Below are 23,439 nucleotides of genomic sequence, written 5' to 3'. Positions count from 1 at the left end.
TGGTACGTGCGAAAATATTTTCCAATTGTTTTATATCAGGTTGGCTAAAATATTCTAGAGAATATTTTTTAAAGAGAATGAGTTCCTTAAAATAAGGGAAACGATTTTCCTCGTAGAAATAGAGAAAATAAGTTTCACAAATGACACTCCATCTCATTATCTCCTTCCACCCCCAACTCTGACCTCTTTACCACCCCACCCTCGCCACTCCCGCTCCCCACTCCAGTACTCCATAGTGTTTTTCTGGATTACATATAAAAATGCTTTTGAAATAATATATTTTGTATACTTATCAAACACCAGAAAATAAACAAGAAAACAAGAACATTTTCCTTCAAAACCAAACACACCCAAAAACATATATATGGTGCAATTAGAAGATAAGTGAGAGACAATGGCTTCTACTACTCCGTAAATATTTACCCGCACCACGTTTTAAACACCAAATCATATAAACTAACTATAGTTAAGTAATTCAATGAAGTAAGAATGCACGTAAATTGATCATGGGATGCGTGTGTGTTATATTCGAATATAACCAAATAATTGCTTTGCCCAGCAAGCTAGACTTGCCCATTGATATGAAAACATGAGACCATGGATGCCTTTTCCTGTACTGCCTTGCAATATCACTCCTCCACCAAAATTTGTTCGGGAAAGTTATCGACTTCTTATGTAAAACTTGTCGAGTTAATATCTTTTAGGAGTTCCTTGCCAAAAAAGTTGCACATTCACAAAAAAATTGATTCTTTTTTTACAACTAGTAAAACACATTATTTTGCATGAACTATTCCTAAAAAATATCTCTAAAGACTTTCCCAATACATTGTTCTAACACCCAACCAAACGTTTAGCAACTGGAGAACAGAAACTTAACTTCGACTTTCTTTGAAAACTTCAACTTTTCCTTTCTTTATATATTAATTATGGTTTGGACTTATATTAGTCAAGGTCTTTATTGATCGAAGTCTATAGAATTCCCTCATTTGGAGGCTATATATCCCACCCTTTTGAGAGAGCTGTAGAGAATATCTTTGCAAGGTGATTACTTGCACAAGCACAACTCATTGCCCAACTCTAAAACTACTTGCCCAGAGTTTTTCAAATGCAGTCTCCAAAATGTCACTTGCTTATATTCTTGATTCAATTAGTCTCCATCATTAGCTTTTACCACTACATAATACCAATAAGAGGTGAAGATGAAACTGGTGTAGTAAAAATGGATGTGGGCATAATTCTTGATATGGAAACAGATGTGGGAAAAGTAATGCACACATGTATCTTACTAGCACTTGAAGATTACCATGAAGCCGCTAGTCGCAGTGCCGTTAGGATAGTCCACCATTTGAGGGATTCCAAGAAAGATGATGTTGAAGCAGCATCCGCTGGTAAATTCAACTGCATATATATTAGCTTATTGATTTACTTCTGCTAAAATAGAATATCTTACTCTCTTTGCTTCACGAGTCAGATATTGTCACGACCCAACCCCGTGGGCCGTGACAAGTGCCCGAATTGGGCACCCGAACACAATCACAAATCCGGGCGGCAAACAGATGACTTATACTGACACAAATATCAAACGCTGCCTTAGATTATATCAAACACATCCAGGTATATAACAGAAGCCGACAAGGCGGTGTTTCAAATTTATAAGATTTTCAAAGAAAATTTCGGCAGAGTTTCCTTTGTTTTTCGGACTATCCAAAATAACCCTGTACACAGCAAATTCCAACAAAGGCCACACAGGGCCAACAGAACAACATATACATGTGCGAGCCGACAAGGCTGCCATTACGAATGGGTACGCCCCAAACATAAGTCATAGACATAAAACGCATCAACAACTACAAACAGACCCACACCGATGTCCACAGACCTCTAAGAGTAATGACCGTATTATGTGGCGGGACAGGGCCCCGCCATACCCAAATAAACACCTACGAATACAACATAAGGGAGTTATACCACAAGCTAGCTCCGGAACAAAGGAGCAGTCCAAAATAGCCGAAATAGTGTCCTAAGCTGGCGGATCTCCGAAACGAGCGTCTGTACCTGCGGGCATGAACGCAGCCCCCCGAAGAAAGGGGGTCAGTACGGAATATGTACTGAGCATGTAAAGCATGAAATGTAGTAATAGACTCATAAGGAGACAAAGTATGTAGGACCCAATGCAGCAATCAGAAATTCATAAAACTTGCCTTTGGACATATTTCATCTGTATCATTCTCATATCAATATCGTTATAGAGTTTTGTAATCAAAGTTGCAAAATCATTCTGTATATAACATATATAACGTGTCCCGGCCCTTTAATGAGGGACTCGGTAATTAAAATCATAGCATCATAAACATAAACATAGACGTGTCCCGGCCCTTTAATAAGGGACTCGGTAATAGGGAATATGCCCTCCTGGCCACCATCTCCATATCATCATGTCATCATATCATCATATACATAGATATATAACGTGTCCCGGCCCTTTAGTGAGGGACTCGGTGATTAATATAGTAAATATGCGCACGAGAACGTGTCCTGGCCCGGGACTCAGTGAAGGATATAGCGGTAAGCACGAGCAGAATAAATAGCAACCACATATATGCAATTCATCTTTTTGAGACTCAGTGGATAAGCAACTAACCAGCTCTAAAGTGTAAAAATAATATTCATATTCAGTTCATCTTAAGTCTCATACAAACTATTACAAGAAACGTTTCAGATTTCATGTACGTATATCGCTTCAACATGGTATAGCTTGTGAAAGTCAAGTATGTCTCTAGTTGTGCAATTCTTTAAGAGTAGGAACTTCTATACATCATTCATTAGTCAATCATATAGTAGGCTTGTGACAATAGCATTAAGGAAATATAGAATCATAAGTCATGCATGGAACTAGAGAATAGAATTTACCCCAAGGTTCATATCGTTTCATACTTACGTCTAGGACATGCCAAAAGAAAGAAGGAATAGGCTTTACATACCTTTTGCGTTTAGTTGTATTCTAACTTGTACTTGCTGCCCAAAAACACTTATCCTATATCAAGATGTGAAGAACTACAATTAGTCTACAAGGGCATTCAACACGTATTGTGACATTCACAACTCCTTTCTAACAATTAAACGACGTTTCGTTCGCATTTAACCCAACTAGCGTTACAAGCTAACATGGCTAGTCGTTCTTTCATATATTGATCAAAACTTGTTTAAGCATGACTTAGGGAACTTGGGCAGTCCCTACACCACCCAAAACAGTCTCATACACAGGGCAACCCAACACACACATCATTTCCATTCTTACTTAGCAATTTTCCAATTTTTAACTTGCAACAACACAACACTTTTCATGACTTTACCTTCATGAAATCTTGGAACTGTTTTAGCATCATCTTCACTCTTACAACAGCCCACAATCAGTTCAGTTTTAACTTGAATCATGGCATTTTACATTCACTACACGTTTGCAACAAAAACCAACATTCAACACACACAATTTCACTTCTAATCCCTAAAACTGTCCACGGTTTTTGGACTGCCCTTACCCCTCAACATAATTCGTTTCTTGAACACCTTAATTTACATATTAAACATGCATACAATACACTACAATGTCCACAACAACAACAATCAAATTATAGCCCAAAACAGTCCATGAATTCGTCCAAAACAGCCCCCTACCCGGTTTCATCACAACTACTCCAACTTCATGATTTTCATTCGTTTATCCAACTACAATGCATTCAATTCATTTCCAATACATGTTCAACAAGATTAAGCATGACTTCATCAGAATCTTCAACACATGATTCATTTTAATTTCGAGCAAAAACAGTCCAATAGCCAACATGCAACATCACAACCAAACTCCCACAATCTTTGTTCATTTACATATGTTGATACATATTCAATTCACTAACAATACATGCACAATTAAATCAGTCATAAACTCACCTCTCACACGGCTCACTCTCTACTTCAACTATAACCACCATCCAACAACAACATGTATGAACTATACATCATCATGCAACACAAGAAACAACAAACATTCTTACCTTTCAATCTTGTGCTTCCCTTGAACGAATTTTCAACTCTATTTGGGTGCTTCACTTTCTTGTTTCTCTTAAACAACTAACACACCTTCTTATACACTAGATGAGGAGTAAATTAGATGGAGAAGACTGAAATTTTGGAGCAAATTTTTGGACCTCACTCTCGGCTAGTTCTTGGCCGAGAGCTCCCTTCTCTCTCTAAGTGTTCTTAGTTTGTAAGTGTTGAAATGAACTTGTGAGTTGATTGTGAATCAGATTTTTCACATTATGTATTCCCCCCATGTTTTGGCCATGTGTACCACACTAACTTGGGTCAAGAATCTTTGACCATTTCATTATTCTACACGGCCAAACATGGCTTTAAAATAATGGGCAGATTTTTGTTCACTTTGTGGGATTGGGAAGTGAGTTGTGGCATGCAACTTTGGTAAACAAAATAGACCATTTTTCTGCCCAATATTGTCTTGAACGTTTCCCCCATTAAAGTATGGCAAAAATCTGATTTTGTCATGTGGTAGTGGGGCCCACACGGCCACTAGTGCAAAATTTGTATACATTTAAGTCTTAATCCCCACTTAATAATCCAACTTGCATCGTCCATATCTCCTTATCCCGATATTATTTGGACGAGCGGTTTGTTGCGTTGTAAACTAGACTCGATGAACTTAATTTTAGCCTTTTGAAACACCTTAAAACTCATTATATACTAGAAGATATGCCTCCTACAATATAGGCTAAAATCGGGTCCGAGATTTTTCTGAGGTTGTTCCGATTCATTTCGTTTAACTTCTAGTCCTCTCCCAACCTCATGTAACCTCTTATACATATGTATACACACTTATATACATCCATAAAAATCCATATACGCATCTCGAAGGGTCCGGAGAATCACAATAACCTTAAACATAACTAGAGAACTCACAAAGCTTCGACGAAACTCCAATCGCAAAAGTATATTCATATCTTTTGTCCATCCTCTATATCGTTACTAATAATATCAAATACTTTTAAAAGGTCACTCGCATTACCTCATATACATACTCATAGCGTGATTTCAAATCCTTTAGGTAACCGTGTCACCTTGGGATACTTAAGAAAACCATATATATAACGATATTCTTACTAACTCGATTAACTTTCCTTGAACCTTCTTAACTCATTCTTTCTTATTTTAATATAGTAGCACGGATTATTATGGAGTGTAACATTCTTCCCCCCTTAGGAACATTCGTCCTCGAATGTTACATTAGTGTTGTATAAGCATACTTAACCTTTTACCCTTCCTAGTAAATCTTATCCTTCACTACCTCACAGCCTGTCTTACCAATACATTCACATCCGTCACAATTCATTTTCCTCCGTACTCTCATCTTAATCATACTACTACTCCTTTTACTATAAGCTCGTCATAATTTATCCCTATATATATATATATATTTTTTTTTTTTTTTTTTTTTTTTACAACAAAGGGTGAATATATGACAGTGTGGATCCTGGGTCTATCAATGCATATACATCTCGGGAGAAAATCGATAGTATACCTGTGACCACATTTGGCGACGCCTCCTGATCCTGTCTGCTAGCTAAAGCATATAAGCGGTTTGAAGGACCGCCAGAACTGGAAGCCCCTCCACGGCCTCTGCCACGGCCTGCTGGTATCGGAATACCTTGTCCCATAGGACGCATGGCAACTGAAGAAGAAGAACCAGCAACTGATCCCGTAGGCTGAGCTGCACCACCTGCACCACCCCCAAATCGACACTCCCTCATAGTATGGCCTTGACGTCCGCAAGAGAAACAAGCACCAGTAATGCGGCGGCATTCCCCCAGATGGCGCCTGCCACATCGAGGGCACTGTGGTATAGATGGCCTCGCCTGGCCTGAATCCCTGTGCATCTGGAAACCTGAAGTCATGGAGCTTTGACCAGCTTCCGAATACCCTGTGCTATCAAACCTCCTACCAGTGAATCGTGGAGGTTCACTCTGTGCCGGCTGAGAAGGGTAGCTATTATGCTGCTGTTGGGGTTGCCCGCCCCGAAACTCACCAAAATACCCAGCTGACCTGGCCCGCTTGGGCGGTCTCCTATCACGATCTCTGCCCGACTGATCCCTACCAGCATAATCGGCCCTGTATCGGTCCTCCATACCCTGGGCATGGGCCTGTAACCGGGCGATATCCATATCTGTCTGTGACGCCATCGCCATGCAACCGTCAATCAAGTAGCGGTCCAATCCTATCACATACCGGTGCATACGGTCAGCCATATCCGCTACTATAGCAGGGGCATATCGAGCCAAAGAATCAAACTCCAGGTTATACTCGCGAACACTCCGGCCGTTCTGCCGCAACTGTAAAAATTTATCAACCCGTGCCCGCCGTAACTCCGGGGGCAGAAAGTGGCGGAGAAAAGCAGTCACAAACTCATCCCAAGTAGCTGGGGAAGCCCTCTCACCTCTGGACAGCTCCCAAGACTCATACCAATTGGCAGCAACATCTCGTAATCTGTGCGAGGCTAACTCAACGGACTCGGTCTCTGAAGCCCTGACCAAATCCAATGAGCGCCGCACTCCCCGAATGAAGTCGTGGGGGTCCTCCTCGGGCTTAGACCCGAAAAACTCTGGGGGACGGCATGTCAGAAAATCACGAACCCTCAGGCTATCACGCCTGTCATCATCATCATAATCTCTCTGCCCGCGTCTGCGAACCTGTCCCGCTACCAAAGTAGTCAATAACTGTACAGCCTCCCTCAATGTCCTATCCTCCGCCCCTGGCTGAGGAGCTGGAGGCTCGGGCGCTGGAGCTTCTGGAGTCAATGGTGAAGCCGTCCCTTGATCCCTAATGGCAGCGGCTGGTGCTCCAGACTCCTCTGATGATGATGACGTAGCAGAGTCTGTTGGCCGGGGCGCAATATCACGCATTATCTGAGCAAGGGTCCGAGTACCCTTTCGAGCCCGGCTAGTCTCTCCTACCACCGCCTTTTTCTTCTGGGCAGCCGTTGCCTTTTTCGGAGGCATCACTGAAAGAAAAACACAACAACTGATCAGAACAGAGTCATCCTAATAGCACAGCTCTATCGCACGATCTAAGATTTCAAGAAAGGAAACACCCTAAATGTCCTGTAGCTTCCTGTTTATAAACGTGGTGCACAACACATCGATAAACAAGATTCTACTAGACACAGTCTGTGGACACTCCGAGGATTTAACCTGGCTCTGATACCACTTCTGTCACGACCCAACCCCGTGGGCCGTGACAAGTGCCCGAATTGGGCACCCGAACACAATCACAAATCCGGGCGGCAAACAGATGACTTATACTGACACAAATATCAAACGCTGCCTTAGATTATATCAAACACATCCAGGTATATAACAGAAGCCGACAAGGCGGTGTTTCAAATTTATAAGATTTTCAAAGAAAATTTCGGCAGAGTTTCCTTTGTTTTTCGGACTATCCAAAATAACCCTGTACACAGCAAATTCCAACAAAGGCCACACAGGGCCAACAGAACAACATATACATGTGCGAGCCGACAAGGCTGCCATTACGAATGGGTACGCCCCAAACATAAGTCATAGACATAAAACGCATCAACAACTACAAACAGACCCACACCGATGTCCACAGACCTCTAAGAGTAATGACCGTATTATGTGGCGGGACAGGGCCCCGCCATACCCAAATAAACACCTACGAATACAACATAAGGGAGTTATACCACAAGCTAGCTCCGGAACAAAGGAGCAGTCCAAAATAGCCGAAATAGTGTCCTAAGCTGGCGGATCTCCGAAACGAGCGTCTGTACCTGCGGGCATGAACGCAGCCCCCCGAAGAAAGGGGGTCAGTACGGAATATGTACTGAGCATGTAAAGCATGAAATGTAGTAATAGACTCATAAGGAGACAAAGTATGTAGGACCCAATGCAGCAATCAGAAATTCATAAAACTTGCCTTTGGACATATTTCATCTGTATCATTCTCATATCAATATCGTTATAGAGTTTTGTAATCAAAGTTGCAAAATCATTCTGTATATAACATATATAACGTGTCCCGGCCCTTTAATGAGGGACTCGGTAATTAAAATCATAGCATCATAAACATAAACATAGACGTGTCCCGGCCCTTTAATAAGGGACTCGGTAATAGGGAATATGCCCTCCTGGCCACCATCTCCATATCATCATGTCATCATATCATCATATACATAGATATATAACGTGTCCCGGCCCTTTAGTGAGGGACTCGGTGATTAATATAGTAAATATGCGCACGAGAACGTGTCCTGGCCCGGGACTCAGTGAAGGATATAGCGGTAAGCACGAGCAGAATAAATAGCAACCACATATATGCAATTCATCTTTTTGAGACTCAGTGGATAAGCAACTAACCAGCTCTAAAGTGTAAAAATAATATTCATATTCAGTTCATCTTAAGTCTCATACAAACTATTACAAGAAACGTTTCAGATTTCATGTACGTATATCGCTTCAACATGGTATAGCTTGTGAAAGTCAAGTATGTCTCTAGTTGTGCAATTCTTTAAGAGTAGGAACTTCTATACATCATTCATTAGTCAATCATATAGTAGGCTTGTGACAATAGCATTAAGGAAATATAGAATCATAAGTCATGCATGGAACTAGAGAATAGAATTTACCCCAAGGTTCATATCGTTTCATACTTACGTCTAGGACATGCCAAAAGAAAGAAGGAATAGGCTTTACATACCTTTTGCGTTTAGTTGTATTCTAACTTGTACTTGCTGCCCAAAAACACTTATCCTATATCAAGATGTGAAGAACTACAATTAGTCTACAAGGGCATTCAACACGTATTGTGACATTCACAACTCCTTTCTAACAATTAAACGACGTTTCGTTCGCATTTAACCCAACTAGCGTTACAAGCTAACATGGCTAGTCGTTCTTTCATATATTGATCAAAACTTGTTTAAGCATGACTTAGGGAACTTGGGCAGTCCCTACACCACCCAAAACAGTCTCATACACAGGGCAACCCAACACACACATCATTTCCATTCTTACTTAGCAATTTTCCAATTTTTAACTTGCAACAACACAACACTTTTCATGACTTTACCTTCATGAAATCTTGGAACTGTTTTAGCATCATCTTCACTCTTACAACAGCCCACAATCAGTTCAGTTTTAACTTGAATCATGGCATTTTACATTCACTACACGTTTGCAACAAAAACCAACATTCAACACACACAATTTCACTTCTAATCCCTAAAACTGTCCACGGTTTTTGGACTGCCCTTACCCCTCAACATAATTCGTTTCTTGAACACCTTAATTTACATATTAAACATGCATACAATACACTACAATGTCCACAACAACAACAATCAAATTATAGCCCAAAACAGTCCATGAATTCGTCCAAAACAGCCCCCTACCCGGTTTCATCACAACTACTCCAACTTCATGATTTTCATTCGTTTATCCAACTACAATGCATTCAATTCATTTCCAATACATGTTCAACAAGATTAAGCATGACTTCATCAGAATCTTCAACACATGATTCATTTTAATTTCGAGCAAAAACAGTCCAATAGCCAACATGCAACATCACAACCAAACTCCCACAATCTTTGTTCATTTACATATGTTGATACATATTCAATTCACTAACAATACATGCACAATTAAATCAGTCATAAACTCACCTCTCACACGGCTCACTCTCTACTTCAACTATAACCACCATCCAACAACAACATGTATGAACTATACATCATCATGCAACACAAGAAACAACAAACATTCTTACCTTTCAATCTTGTGCTTCCCTTGAACGAATTTTCAACTCTATTTGGGTGCTTCACTTTCTTGTTTCTCTTAAACAACTAACACACCTTCTTATACACTAGATGAGGAGTAAATTAGATGGAGAAGACTGAAATTTTGGAGCAAATTTTTGGACCTCACTCTCGGCTAGTTCTTGGCCGAGAGCTCCCTTCTCTCTCTAAGTGTTCTTAGTTTGTAAGTGTTGAAATGAACTTGTGAGTTGATTGTGAATCAGATTTTTCACATTATGTATTCCCCCCATGTTTTGGCCATGTGTACCACACTAACTTGGGTCAAGAATCTTTGACCATTTCATTATTCTACACGGCCAAACATGGCTTTAAAATAATGGGCAGATTTTTGTTCACTTTGTGGGATTGGGAAGTGAGTTGTGGCATGCAACTTTGGTAAACAAAATAGACCATTTTTCTGCCCAATATTGTCTTGAACGTTTCCCCCATTAAAGTATGGCAAAAATCTGATTTTGTCATGTGGTAGTGGGGCCCACACGGCCACTAGTGCAAAATTTGTATACATTTAAGTCTTAATCCCCACTTAATAATCCAACTTGCATCGTCCATATCTCCTTATCCCGATATTATTTGGACGAGCGGTTTGTTGCGTTGTAAACTAGACTCGATGAACTTAATTTTAGCCTTTTGAAACACCTTAAAACTCATTATATACTAGAAGATATGCCTCCTACAATATAGGCTAAAATCGGGTCCGAGATTTTTCTGAGGTTGTTCCGATTCATTTCGTTTAACTTCTAGTCCTCTCCCAACCTCATGTAACCTCTTATACATATGTATACACACTTATATACATCCATAAAAATCCATATACGCATCTCGAAGGGTCCGGAGAATCACAATAACCTTAAACATAACTAGAGAACTCACAAAGCTTCGACGAAACTCCAATCGCAAAAGTATATTCATATCTTTTGTCCATCCTCTATATCGTTACTAATAATATCAAATACTTTTAAAAGGTCACTCGCATTACCTCATATACATACTCATAGCGTGATTTCAAATCCTTTAGGTAACCGTGTCACCTTGGGATACTTAAGAAAACCATATATATAACGATATTCTTACTAACTCGATTAACTTTCCTTGAACCTTCTTAACTCATTCTTTCTTATTTTAATATAGTAGCACGGATTATTATGGAGTGTAACAGATATACTCTGGTAGCTAGTTATTCATGCCTTATTTGCACAAGATGTCCTCTTTTTCCAAAATTTTCTTTTGTTTCCCTTTGGTTTCCAATTGGGGTACTTGCATAAATATATCCTCGGCCATATAATTTACCAAAAAGCCCAAAGTATACACTACCTATACACTTCGTATAGGTATGCATAGGTTTGTATAGGTGTGTATATTATAAATATAGGTATGTATAGTATATTTATATTAAGTATAAATGATACACTACCTATATACTGTGTACATATTTTGTAAACTAAATAGCCGTATGGTATTTGGTTGTAATTTTCCCTCTCCTATTTTGGAACGAATGTTCAGAAAATTTCCAATTTTGGAATGAATGTTCAGAAAATTTCTTATACTCTGATTGTCAGCCATATCCTTGCTAAAGGATGTCCAAGTACAAGCTATCTTTGGACCACAAATGTCTACACAAACTGATTTTGTTATTGACATAGGGAGAAGAGTAAGAGTCCCTATCATTTCTCCAGCAACAATTCCTTCAATTACAGTCAAGGAAAACCCCTACTTCATCAGAGGAGCACTTCCTTCTTCCAGTCAGACTAAGGCCATTGCAGCAATTGTTAAGAACTTTGATTGGAGGAAGGTTGTAGTCATTTACGAGGATAGCCCCTATGGAACCGGGAGGGTTCCACATTTGACTGATGCCTTACTAGAAATCAACACTTTAGTCTCCTATAAAAGTGTTATTTCTCCTTCAGCCAATGATGATCAAATCCTCAGCGAGCTATACAAGTTGAATACAATGCAGACCAGGGTCTTCGTTGTGCACTTGCGACCATTACTTGCCAGACGCCTTTTTCTCGAGGCGAAAAAAGCCGGGATGATGAGCGATGGATATGCATGGATCATCACAGATCTGCTAACGAATCTTCTGGACTCGATAGATCATTCAGTGATTGAGTCATCAATGCAAGGTGTTCTTGGTATAAAGCCTTATGTTCCAAGGACCAATGAGCTTATTAATTTCACCAAGAGGTGGAGAAGGAGATTTCGTCAAGAGTATCCGGACATGGACACAGTAGAACTCAATGTTTTCGGGCTGTGGGCATATGATGGAATCAAAGCATTAACAAAAGCAGTAGAAAAGGTGGGTGGCACTTCCATCCCAAAATTCAAGAAAGCAGACACTAGAAAGAACTTAACGGACTTGGATGCACTCGGAACCTCAGAGTTGGGATCCCTGCTCATTCACTCTATGCAAAACATAATGCTAAAAAAAGGTCTAAGTGGTGATTTCCGCATCGTTGATGGCGAATTGCAACCTTCCCCATATCAGATTGTGAATATAATTGGGAAAGCAGAGAGAACAATTGGATTCTGGACAGAGAAAGATGGAATTTCATGTAAACTGAAGATGATTGGTAAAACAGCTGCTAAGTGTAATAATAAGCAACTAGGAGCCATAATTTGGCCCGGTGAATCTACTATTGTTCCGAGAGGCTGGGATATACCCACAAGTGGGAAGAAGTTAAGGGTTGGAGTTGCCGTCGATAGAGGGCTGGATGAATTCATTAAAGTGGAAATAAATTCGAAAACACAAGCAGTCACTGCAACTGGTTTAAGTGCAGATGTCTTCAAAGAAGTCATCCTGTCTTTGCCGTATGCTCTCCCTTACGAATTTATTCCATTTCAAATACCAAAGAGCCCCACTTCTCCGGATTATGATCATCTTGTTCACAAGGTCTCTTCTAAGGTAATACCAAATCCTTGTGTAAATTGACCTCTCTGACTGAATACCTTACATGCTCCTTTTAGGACTTTCTTATTTACTTTATGTTTTTTGTTTTGGCTGAGGAAGACCAACCATAAATACTGCAATAATCAATGTTTGCTTGAAACAGGAATATGATGCAGTTGTAGGTGATGTGACCATTTTAGCTAACCGATCCGAGTATGTGGATTTCACATTACCTTTTACGGAGTCGGGTATTTCAGCAGTTGTGCCAGTAAAGCATGATGACAGGAAGAATACTTGGATTTTCTTGAAACCTCTAAAAAGCGAGCTTTGGATAACAACTGGAGCATTATTCGTCTTCATTGGTTTTGTGGTTTGGGTACTCGAACATCGCGTAAACAAAGAGTTTCGAGGACCCAAACACAAGCAAGTTGGGATAATTTTCTGGTTTTCCTTCTCAACTCTCGTTTTTGCTCATAGTAAGTCTCTAACTCAAAAGCAAATTATATATGAAAGCTTTAGGATTTCTTTTTTATAAGGAAAAATTAGTTTTGCAATAGTATATCAGCCACAACAGGATAGTCTTCACTTGTTAAATACAAGAAAAGATTTAAAAGACGCGGTAGCTATAGAAATATATCTTAGGTTTAAAGCTTTAGGATTTCTCCTTGTTTCTCAAATCATATATATGGCTGGTTGTTGCAGCAGAGAAGATAAGAAGTAACTTCACAAGATTTGTGATGATTGTATGGGTTTTTGTGGTTCTGGTGTTGACATCAAGTTATACAGCCAGCTTAACATCTATGTTAGCGGTGCGACAGCTCCGACCTACTATAACAGACCTCAATGATCTCATTAAGAATGGAGAATATGTTGGGTATCAAGAAGGTTCCTTTGTCAAAGACGTCTTGAAGCGCATGAAATTTGATAGCTCTAAGTTAAGAAGCTATAGCACATTGGAAGAGTATAATGATGCGCTCTCAAGAGGAAGCAAAAATGGAGGTATTGGTGCAATTATTGATGAACTACCTTATCTCAGACTCTTTCTCAACAAGTACTGCAGGAAATATATTATGGTCGATCAGACTTACAAGACTGGTGGCTTTGGATTCGTAAGATTTTCTGCATCTTTTAATTGGAAAGGTTCCATATCTGAATCTATTTTACTCATTCTAATTCATTTTTTCTCCACAATTTCTTGCAGGTATTTCCAAAAGGGTCACCTTTGGTACCTGACATCTCAAGAGCAGTCTTGAGGGTGATGGAGGGAGAGTTTATGAATATTGTAATACAGAAATACTTCGGGAATGAAACAGATTGTCCACAGAAAGATGGAATGGCTATAACATCTGATAGTCTCACGCTAGATAGTTTTAAGGGCCTTTTCCTCATAGCTGGTGTATCAGCAGGCTCCGCTCTTCTCCTATTCTTTCTTATCTTCCTTTATCAGAATAGAGAAATCTTAGCCACTGATGATTCGATAGGGAAAAAGCTTTCTACAATGGCAAAAGTCTTTGATGAAGAGAAAGATGACTCTAATGCTAAGTCAGAAAAGCCATCTGAAGGTAGTGAAGTCTAAATGGTTACACTGTTCGCAGCAAGTGAAGCTTCCCTTGAAATAATGCTTGACCTTCCTTTGCAATGCTAAGAAATCAGAATTTCCCATGACCTAGGAGCATCCCCTGCTGCTGAAGGGTTCTCTACAACAGAACCTAGAACTCCATTTCACGAAACCATTGCAGGGACAATTGAAGAGAGATTGAATAGGGATCTACAAGAGATTGTATAGAGATGAGCTAACTTTAGGGTTAGTTAAACCAGATTACATTATAACTTTGTCGCTCTTGGCAAGAATATTAGCATCAAGAGGCGGCTCCAGGATACAATTTGATGGATTTAACCCTTACTTTGTCTTGGTTGTTTCTTTTTTAGTTTTATTTTTACTTTGTTTTTGTCATCATTACTTACGTAGGGCTAGTTAAACCAGATTACATTATGACTTTGTCGCTCTCAGCAAGAATATTAGCATCAAGAGGCGGCTCCAGGATACAATATAATGGATTTAACCCTTATTTTGTCTTAGTTGTTTCTTTTTCAATTTTTATTTTTACTTTGTTTTTGTCATCATTACTTATGCAGGGGATATAATTTAACTTCATAATGGAGGTCTCAGGTTCGAAACCCCCTGCCTACGACAGCAGGGGATTTTGCCTTTTGGATCGAGTTGTGAGCGACTGCAGGTTCCCTTGTCATAAAAAAAAAATAAAAAATTAACGCATAAGATGCTAACTTATTTTTAGATTACATAATTTTCTGATAGAACCTATGAGTACACCAAAACAGTCTAAGGGACCTGGTCCCTGAACTGTTTTCATAGATAAAGATAGAAAGTAAACAAGGTATGATATTTACGTAAAAAACTCTTTGCTCAAGGGATTAAAAACCACGACCTACCTCAATAGGATTTCTAACTTCTCTAAACTTAGCAATGTTTCAGATTACAAGCTTTTGCAACCTAGGAATTAGACCATTAATCCCTCCCCTTACAATAACTCTATTGTTAGCACACTCTCGATTAACTCTAGTCAAGCACCAAACTGATTCAACTAATTGTAGCTGAACCTTAACACCACTATGACTAACTCTAGCTAAGTGTTTACAACAAAAGCTTCATAAAACAAAACGCCTACAAAGCCCTTCTTGACGAAGTGTAGGTTTACAATGTAGAGATTACAAAGACAAAGACTAGACAATTCGAGGACTCAAAACATCTTCTGTTGTTGAGATCTGGTCCTTGAACTTGTCTTAGCTTTGTTCTTGAAAGCACCAAGAGAACTATGGCGGCTGCACTTGTATAGATCTGGATTTCTAGGTTTTCAAGTGATAGGTTAAAAAATGTCAACATGTTATTCAAATAAGAGCTCAAATGAGAGCATGTGAGGATCATGTGAGAGGCATGTGACCTGGATAGAGACGTTACACTGTATTTTGCTTTTAATATGCTTGCAGCTGTACTGTTGTGGTGCTGCCTGTCGGAACAGTGTCACAGCTTTATAGCTGTCATGTAACGTACAGTGCCCAGGGTACCTGATCAAGGACTTGATCCTTCGCATGGTTGTCAAATCATCAAAACTATGAAATGTCATGACTCATCAATTTTCCTCTTTTTGATGATGACAGACTTGTAATTGATATTCCCCCTGAGAACCAGGTTTCCTCTGTATAGTAAACCTTAGTAGCATAAGAGTATGCAATTTTTCATTTGTACCTGTAGGACCAGGTTCCTCCTACGGATTAGGCCCTCAACTACATGTTGACATTTTCACCTTTTATACATGTGCAACATTCAACCAACTATATCAAGCTCATTTGGGACCAGGTTCCCATTGTGGATGTGGCCCTCAACATCGTGTTGACATTTTCACTTTTCATTTGTATCCACTGTACAACATATGATTAACTAACAACTTTCTTAGAACAGTTAGTCATATTGATCAAGAATCAATCAATTAACCATATTGATCATCAATTAACATTAATTCTTCCCCTTTTTGGCATCATTGAAAATAAGTTCAAAGATAAAGCCTAAAGAAGTTCAAAGATATTAGCTTAGGCCATATGGGCAACTCAGTATGAACAATAACAGAAGCAGCTAAAGCAATACTTAAGGAGAAACATATGCACAAATCACAAAGATTGCCATTGAAAATGGTTGTTAATGAAAAAAACTTAGTAGTCAATTCTAGCACAAACATACAAAATAAAGTTACCAAAGTGCCAATATCATCATTACAGACCAAAACAAATGATCAACAAAAATAGAGACAGGGTTGAGGAAAGGAATCATGGATTTGTAGGTTTGGTGGGGTTGAAAGCACTGAACATCCTATCTAGCCTGTCATCTGTAGCTTTATGCGTGGCCAAAAGCTCCTCCTGAAGTTTTTCAACCTTCTTCTTCAGCTTGGCATTTTCTTCTCTCAGCTCAGCAATCTCTGTTGTTTGCACCCCACTGGGACCAAGTCCCTCTATCTTCAACTTAGTAATTTCTACTTTCAACAAGCCATTTTCAACCTGCAGTCTCTCCACCTCAGCCAAGGTCTTCTCATTTTCCTCAATGAGACTTAAGATAGTAGAAGTAGATCCATCTCCCTTTTTTTTCACAATATCAGACTCTTCTAGTGTGCTCAAAGAAAACATTTGTTTCTTAATTCCCTTTGTCACACCCCGACTTTACTAGGGTGTGATGGGCACCCGACCCCATACTCGGAGCCGAGCGAACCCGCTGACTCTTATTACGTACTTAATTTCCTTAGACTCTTACATTAATAAGAAATGAAAAACATAGTTAAGTTTTCAAAATCTTTCTTTCGTTGTTCTCAAATCAAACAAAATCTGTGGTCATGTGGAATCTGTAACATAATGTCACGACCCAACTCCGTAGGCCGCGACTAGTGTTCGTGCTGGACACCCAAACGTACCCAATAACCTAAATTAGCAAACGATAGAATATTTTCAAATATAAAAGTCACTTGGCGTTAGTAATGATCATAAATGAACCGACGCAGTACATGGAAGCCGGTGAGGCTGTCACAAATCATATCATACCCAAACATATACAGAACCCACACAAGTATGTCTACAGACCTCTACAGAACATGACAGACTCATGAGACGGGACAGGGCCCCGTCATACCCCTGAATAGTATACATATATATAATAGCGGCAGACTGTACCAATATACCGGCTCTGAACAAGAGAGCGCTCCCAATATAGCAGAATAGATGTCCTAGGTAGGCGGTCAGCAAATCTGTCTTCTGTACCTGCGTGGCATGAAACGCAGCCCCCGAAGAAAGGGGGTCAGTACGAAATATGTACTGAGTATGTAAAGCACAGAACGTAGTAAACAAAGTCATCATCAAAGCAAAAGGTACAGAAAATGGACAGAATATCCAGATTAGCAAAATACTGATCATAAAGCATAAATAGTATTTGTTGAAAACATATGTCGTACCTGGTCCCATTGCGGAACAAGATTTTAACCGAAACAGAACTTACAAAGAAGTGAATGTGACATCCGAAGTATCAAATGCATATTTTCAAAACATGAGGAGTGTGTACAGAAACATATATCACATCATATCCGGCCCCTGCCAAGGGGCTCAGCAAACAGAACGTGGCCACCCCTCGACGCTGGTGCCACCATACATAAGGAATAGAATAGGGGATAACCCCGTCACATAACATATCATATCAGATGGACATATCAGATCATACCATATCAGAATGTGTGTACATGGCACAGCATACTCCAAAACCCATGTACATGTATACCTGCCCCCTCACATCGAGGCACGGCGAACAATGCAGTGGAATACGCTTGACAACATATCCTGGCCCGAGCTCAGTGTGGGAAACATTGAGGCATCCACGAATGGAGTAGTGAGAGACTAAATGCAATAAAAATATCAAGGATTTCCAGAGACTCAATGAGGCATATCGAATGACAAATCAAATCAATGAAGTCGGACGGAATCTTAGCAAGTGTATGTCATATGTCATAATGAGTTACAGAAGAGTAATCCTCCTGAAATCGTTTTCATATTTCAAAATAGCCTACCAAACTCGAGGGAGTCACCAAATGATTTTCCTTAGTAGTTGAAAGGATAATCAAAACATTTCATTTTATATTATTCGAAAGTAGGGCAATAGTACAATAAGTGAGCAAAGCGGGAATAGTGGGAGACTAAATGCAACCCAACATATCGTACCTTTACATAGACTCAATAAAGTATTTAAGATAAGTATCATTAGTAGTTGGAAAAGTAGTCGGGACGTTTCCTTGAAAATCGCTTGAAATCAAGTCACAAATTACCATAAGGGTAAAATAAAAAATAGTGGGCCCACCTCGGGACAAACAAAGCGGCGGGCTCAAATTACGTATATTAAGCTTATGGGGTCACCTACAGAGGACTTAGGGGTATTCCCTAGCTTTCTAGGCAGTTTGGAGAGGCTTGCTTAATTTTTCAATAAAGCATGCTTAAGGGGTTCAATTCTATTGAACGAAAAAGGAGTATTTTCAAATGCGGATTCAGATGGGCAGAATGTCTTCCGAGGTGCAAATCCAATCCTAGTACACCTAGGACATGCCAAAAGAAGAATCGGGGTAGCTTTACATACCTTTCAAGCTCCTTACGCCTTTCCAAGCTCACTTCCCGTTTCGTCAAAAATCTGCAAATGGTCATATTTACCAATTGTGAGTTATAGATTCTACGAATTCAACTTAACTCATATTTGTCTACCGAAATTTCGGCAGCACCTCCCCTATACATATAGCACCCCCGAGAATTTAACTCGGCCAAAACAATCAACAACAACCCAACAACAACATCAACAACAACAACAATCACACTAAACACAATATAACACAACTAGCTATCTTTCCAACACAATGTCATAACCTTCACTTCAACCTTAAATTCCAAACTAATCTCAATGGTTTCACATTCATCATCAATCTAGAGCATCACAACATAATTTAGAAGCATTTCATATCGTTTCCTCAAATTATACACACGATATACATAATATACAAACTTTCCGCCAAAGTCATAATTCATCCAAAACTCCTAATCTTTGGCATACGTATTCATAACATGTTTCCATCTTCCAAATCTATCAATGATCATCATAATTTGCAACCTAACAACTTCATTTTCATAATGTCATAAAATCGTACTAAAACGACATAAGCTTCTACATTCCATTTCAATGCAAACTTATATCATTTTATCTTCATTTACATTGCAAGCATCACAACAACACAACTAACACATTAAACAAAATTAATTCACTCCCATTCCAACTCCAATATACCACACGGCCAAATGCTCTTTTTATCAATTCAACCAAATTTATTCAACTTTCATTCTCAATATGAATTCCATCATACTCACAACTAGAATACAACATAATCTCAATTCATCATTGGCATACAATGCATGCATACACACGACCATACACTCTATTCCATACCCACTTTGAAATCTTCCATTTTTCCATACAATCAACTCATTCCCACTTACTACAACACAAACAAAACTTCATAACACAATAAAAAGAGATGAACTCTTACCTTTTTCTCCAATCTCCTTCACTCAAACATGTTGTCATATTGAAGAAACAAGGGCTCTTTCTTCCCAAACAATTGCACCATGTTGTAGAGGACCCTTAATATAGTAGGAATACCACAAGAAAAATATTTTTGGAGGAAGATTTAGAGTAGCTATTTTTCCATGGCCATGGCCGAAAATGGAGTGGTCTTATTTTTGCCCAAGGTTTCTTGATTCTTCTATGACTTAAAGATGACTTAGTCATCTTTTAAGTCCACAAATTAAAACCCACACATGGGCCTTGGACCATTAAGGGGCCGGCCACCCCTCTACAATTGGGCCTCAATTTAGTTAAAAAAAAAATTCCAAGCCCAATTGGTCAAAATTCTTATTTTGTAATTCCCGAAACTAATTTCCAAAATTCCCATTTTTGCCCTTGGCCTCATTCCGTATTTCCACACCAATATTTTTCATGAAAATCACACATATATAAATTCAAATCAACATATGAACTTATTTCTTACAAATTGAAACAACTTTCCAATTTTCCAATTGTGCGAAAGCACGGGATATAACACATAATATATAAAGACACATAGGCTGGTGAAGCCGCTTTTAAGACTAACATACTACACCCACGACTCTGTCTGCAAAGTCTCTAACTTCAAACAAGACATCATTGCATAGTACGCCAACTCGGCTACACTCCAGAGCCAATTGGAGCTCGCCAACTTCGCTGGAACATCTTCTATAATAGCTTCAACTCATCTAGGTGTACCTGCGCGGCATGAAACGCAGCCCTCGAAGAAAAGGGGTCAGTACGAGCAATGTACTGAGTATGTAAGGCATGAATAATAACATAAGATCATAGTAAAAAAGGTAAAGTACAACATAGAGTAAGGAAATAATCTGTACCTCTGTTTGCCTCTTAGGCGGATATCTTACAAGCTAACTTTACTTTTTGAAACAACATGTAGGTATTTACAAGTAAACTGCCCGACTATATAGGTACGGTGTGACGCTGCCTGAGCATTTATGAGATAAAAGAGTAATCTGTACATCTGAGTGCCCCTTAGGGCGGATGCCATGCATGCTAGCTTTCTTTTAAAAAAACATATAAATATCTGTAAGTAAACTGCCCGACCATATAGGTACGGTGTAATGCTGCCCGTCCAAGTAGGAACGGTGTGTAAACTGCCCGTCCATATAGGATCGGTGTGTAAGCCCACGTCCGGGCCTCCCGCGTCCGGGGTATAAGCTGCCCACTATAGTGGTGTGTCTGCCCGGCCGCCCATTGGACGACACGTTGTTATACTGCCCGGCCATGTAGGCACGGTGTTATTAAAAATACATACATAATTATAAAGCATGCATGAGAGCTCAAGTGAAAGCTACAACTCTATCGGAGTGACGTAAGGTCGGTAACCTCCGATTACATTATGGAATAACCATGGTCGTTTTGTCTCACCTTGAAAGAACAATTTTTATAAGATGAGACGAGCAATGAATAACAACATACGTAAACCGACTCTGAAGACTCAAAAACAAGTTTCGGGTTAATCCGATTTAGTATAAGAAAGTTATGAGCGTTTAAAGTACAGAACTTTCTACGATCATTTCAGAAGCCATTTTTGGAAAATCATTCTTGTCATGGTCTTCTTAAAAATATTCTCATCCTTAATATCATCAATATCGTCGTAAAACATATCCATTGTTTTTGTCATAAAAGCTTACAATACCACAAACCTTTGTTTTGGAGAAATTCGAACATTTAAAAAAAAAACATTGACGGGTTATCGGAAAAGAGAATTATGCCTTGGAACCATAAACATGTAACTTTTGAAAAACAAGTAAGATATGGAAACAATTATGAACTCATAACATCGGGATCATGCCTTGAAAGAAAGGGACGAGCCTTAACATACCTGTGTCGCGCCTTACTAGCTACGCTTATTCGTCCCACTTGTTAGTCTACATTCAAGGAAGTTGACGCAATCATTAGATCATTGTCACATACACTTGTCTTAGTCCTTTAATTAAATTCACTTATGACCTGCCAAAATTTCGGCAGCATCTCCCCTGTAAACATACCACCCCCGAGAATCTAACTGGGCTCAAATCATCAATCAACAATACCAACAATCTTGCCAATACGTCAACAACCCATTCAAGACACATTCTAACAATGACAACCTTTGTCATACAATTCAACAACATTCTTTTTATATTCAATTCAATTCAATTCACATAACTTTCAAAACAATTTAATCAACATACTACTCCATCCAACACCTTCCAAATTTAACAAAACCAATGACAACCCATTTCCTTCTCCCAAATTTAATCACAACAACCCAACTTACAATCTTCCAATTTCATGAATTACATTTGCAACCTACACATTAGCAACATTATTCCTACAAATACAAGAATCATACTAATGTCACACTAACTCCTTCCATGATCCACAAACAATCACAACTTCATTTCTAACCATTAAATCCCCATTTAACATCATGGAATTCATAACGCAACAATTAAAATACTTAGTAAAATTAATTCATCATTTCTCCACAAATGCAACTATATTCGGCCAACACAACTACATGCATATTTTCATGAATTCCTCATCCATTTCTATACATTACAACAACAACCAATATACCACATAAAGTTAATCCATTCATTCTACACAAGACAACCATCCACGGCTACAACCAACATGCGTACATTTCATGAACTTCACCCATTTCTCAATACTATAACATGCATAAACCACCCATAACATATAAAAGGGGATGAATTCTTACCTTTTTCCTTGATTCTTCACTTGGCTAGAATTTGCGACTTGTATGAATATATGTTTTTATTGCTCCAAAAACCACTCCACAATAAAGAGGGCCTTCCACTTAGTAGAAATGTTAGGAGAACATAATTTTGATCAACTTCTCTCCAAGGTCCTTGTTTGGTTCTCCATGGCCGAATGGCCCCTATTTGTTGCTTGGAGTTTTTCTTGAATTTTCATGACAATTATGTCTTGCATGGTAAGCCCTCTCATATATATATAATTCTTATGAGCATGTGAGGGGCACATGCCCTCTTCAAGAAATTTCTTGAATTTTCTAAAATGGACAAAGAAGACTAGTTGTCTTCTTATATACACTTTAGTCCCCATAAAATATGAATATATGCATATACCCATATGTCATACGGCCAACATGGCCTTTTCAAGAACCTTCTTGAATTTTGTGAAATTCCCATTTTGCCCCTAGACTTCCGCAATATTACCATGGGCCATTTTGTGAATTTCTCTCTTTACCCTTAACCTTTCCCGATATTTCCATACTACTAATATTCATAATTAATATTCATAACCAACTTGTACATTAAAATAATTTTGGACAATGGTCTTGCCCTTCAATTACCACGACTTCCTTGAAATATCCAAACGTGTAAAATACGGGATATAACACCCTTGGTGACTTTTCCCGTGACAACCTTGAAGTTCCCAAACACCTTTGTCAGCAAAAACCCATAGGGGAGACCG

At 39.0% G+C, this 23,439-nt stretch overlaps 2 protein-coding genes across 10 annotated transcripts; one reads left to right on the top strand and one right to left on the bottom strand.

The window, feature by feature from the left end:
- The first annotated feature begins 1,014 nt into the window (after positions 1-1,014).
- LOC132645081 (glutamate receptor 2.8-like) lies at positions 1,015-15,023 on the top strand. The gene is made up of 5 exons (XM_060361860.1): positions 1,015-1,388; positions 11,458-12,800; positions 12,949-13,261; positions 13,488-13,894; positions 13,987-15,023. Exons 1-5 carry the CDS (start codon positions 1,106-1,108, stop codon positions 14,359-14,361), a joined length of 2,721 nt encoding a protein of 906 aa, XP_060217843.1. The 5' UTR covers positions 1,015-1,105; the 3' UTR covers positions 14,362-15,023.
- LOC132645035 (uncharacterized) lies at positions 1,641-11,049 on the bottom strand. Of its 9 annotated transcripts, none has more exons than XR_009583983.1 (3): positions 4,053-11,049; positions 2,982-3,034; positions 1,641-2,055 (listed from the first exon to the last, which is right to left on the bottom strand). XR_009583983.1 is itself a non-coding variant. In XM_060361828.1 (3 exons), the coding sequence occupies exon 3, from the start codon at positions 7,062-7,064 to the stop codon at positions 5,508-5,510; it is 1,557 nt and encodes a 518-aa protein (XP_060217811.1). In that variant the 5' UTR covers positions 7,065-7,066; positions 7,769-7,855; positions 8,782-11,049; the 3' UTR covers positions 1,641-5,507. The 9 variants fall into 9 exon arrangements, 6 of the variants coding, with proteins under 6 accessions (XP_060217811.1, XP_060217797.1, XP_060217820.1 ...); XM_060361828.1 differs by having other exon boundaries at positions 1,641-7,066; positions 7,769-7,855; positions 8,782-11,049; XM_060361814.1 differs by having other exon boundaries at positions 1,641-7,855; positions 8,782-8,834; positions 9,853-11,049.
- Positions 15,024-23,439: the final 8,416 nt, after the last annotated feature.

Source organism: Lycium barbarum, chromosome 1 (assembly GCF_019175385.1).
Source record: "Lycium barbarum isolate Lr01 chromosome 1, ASM1917538v2, whole genome shotgun sequence".
Lineage (NCBI taxonomy): Eukaryota > Viridiplantae > Streptophyta > Magnoliopsida > Solanales > Solanaceae > Lycium > Lycium barbarum.
This window is presented reverse-complemented; position numbering and strand designations above follow the sequence as displayed.

Coding starts and splice junctions, on each gene's coding strand:
- LOC132645081 (XM_060361860.1), top strand. CDS start 1,106: ATGCAGTCTCCAAAATGTCACTTGCTTATATTCTTGATTCAATTAGTC. Junction 12,801..12,948: donor TTCACAAGGTCTCTTCTAAG/GTAATACCAAAT, acceptor TGCTTGAAACAG/GAATATGATGCAGTTGTAGG. Junction 13,895..13,986: donor AGACTGGTGGCTTTGGATTC/GTAAGATTTTCT, acceptor AATTTCTTGCAG/GTATTTCCAAAAGGGTCACC.
- LOC132645035 (XM_060361781.1), bottom strand. CDS start 7,064: ATGCCTCCGAAAAAGGCAACGGCTGCCCAGAAGAAAAAGGCGGTGGTA.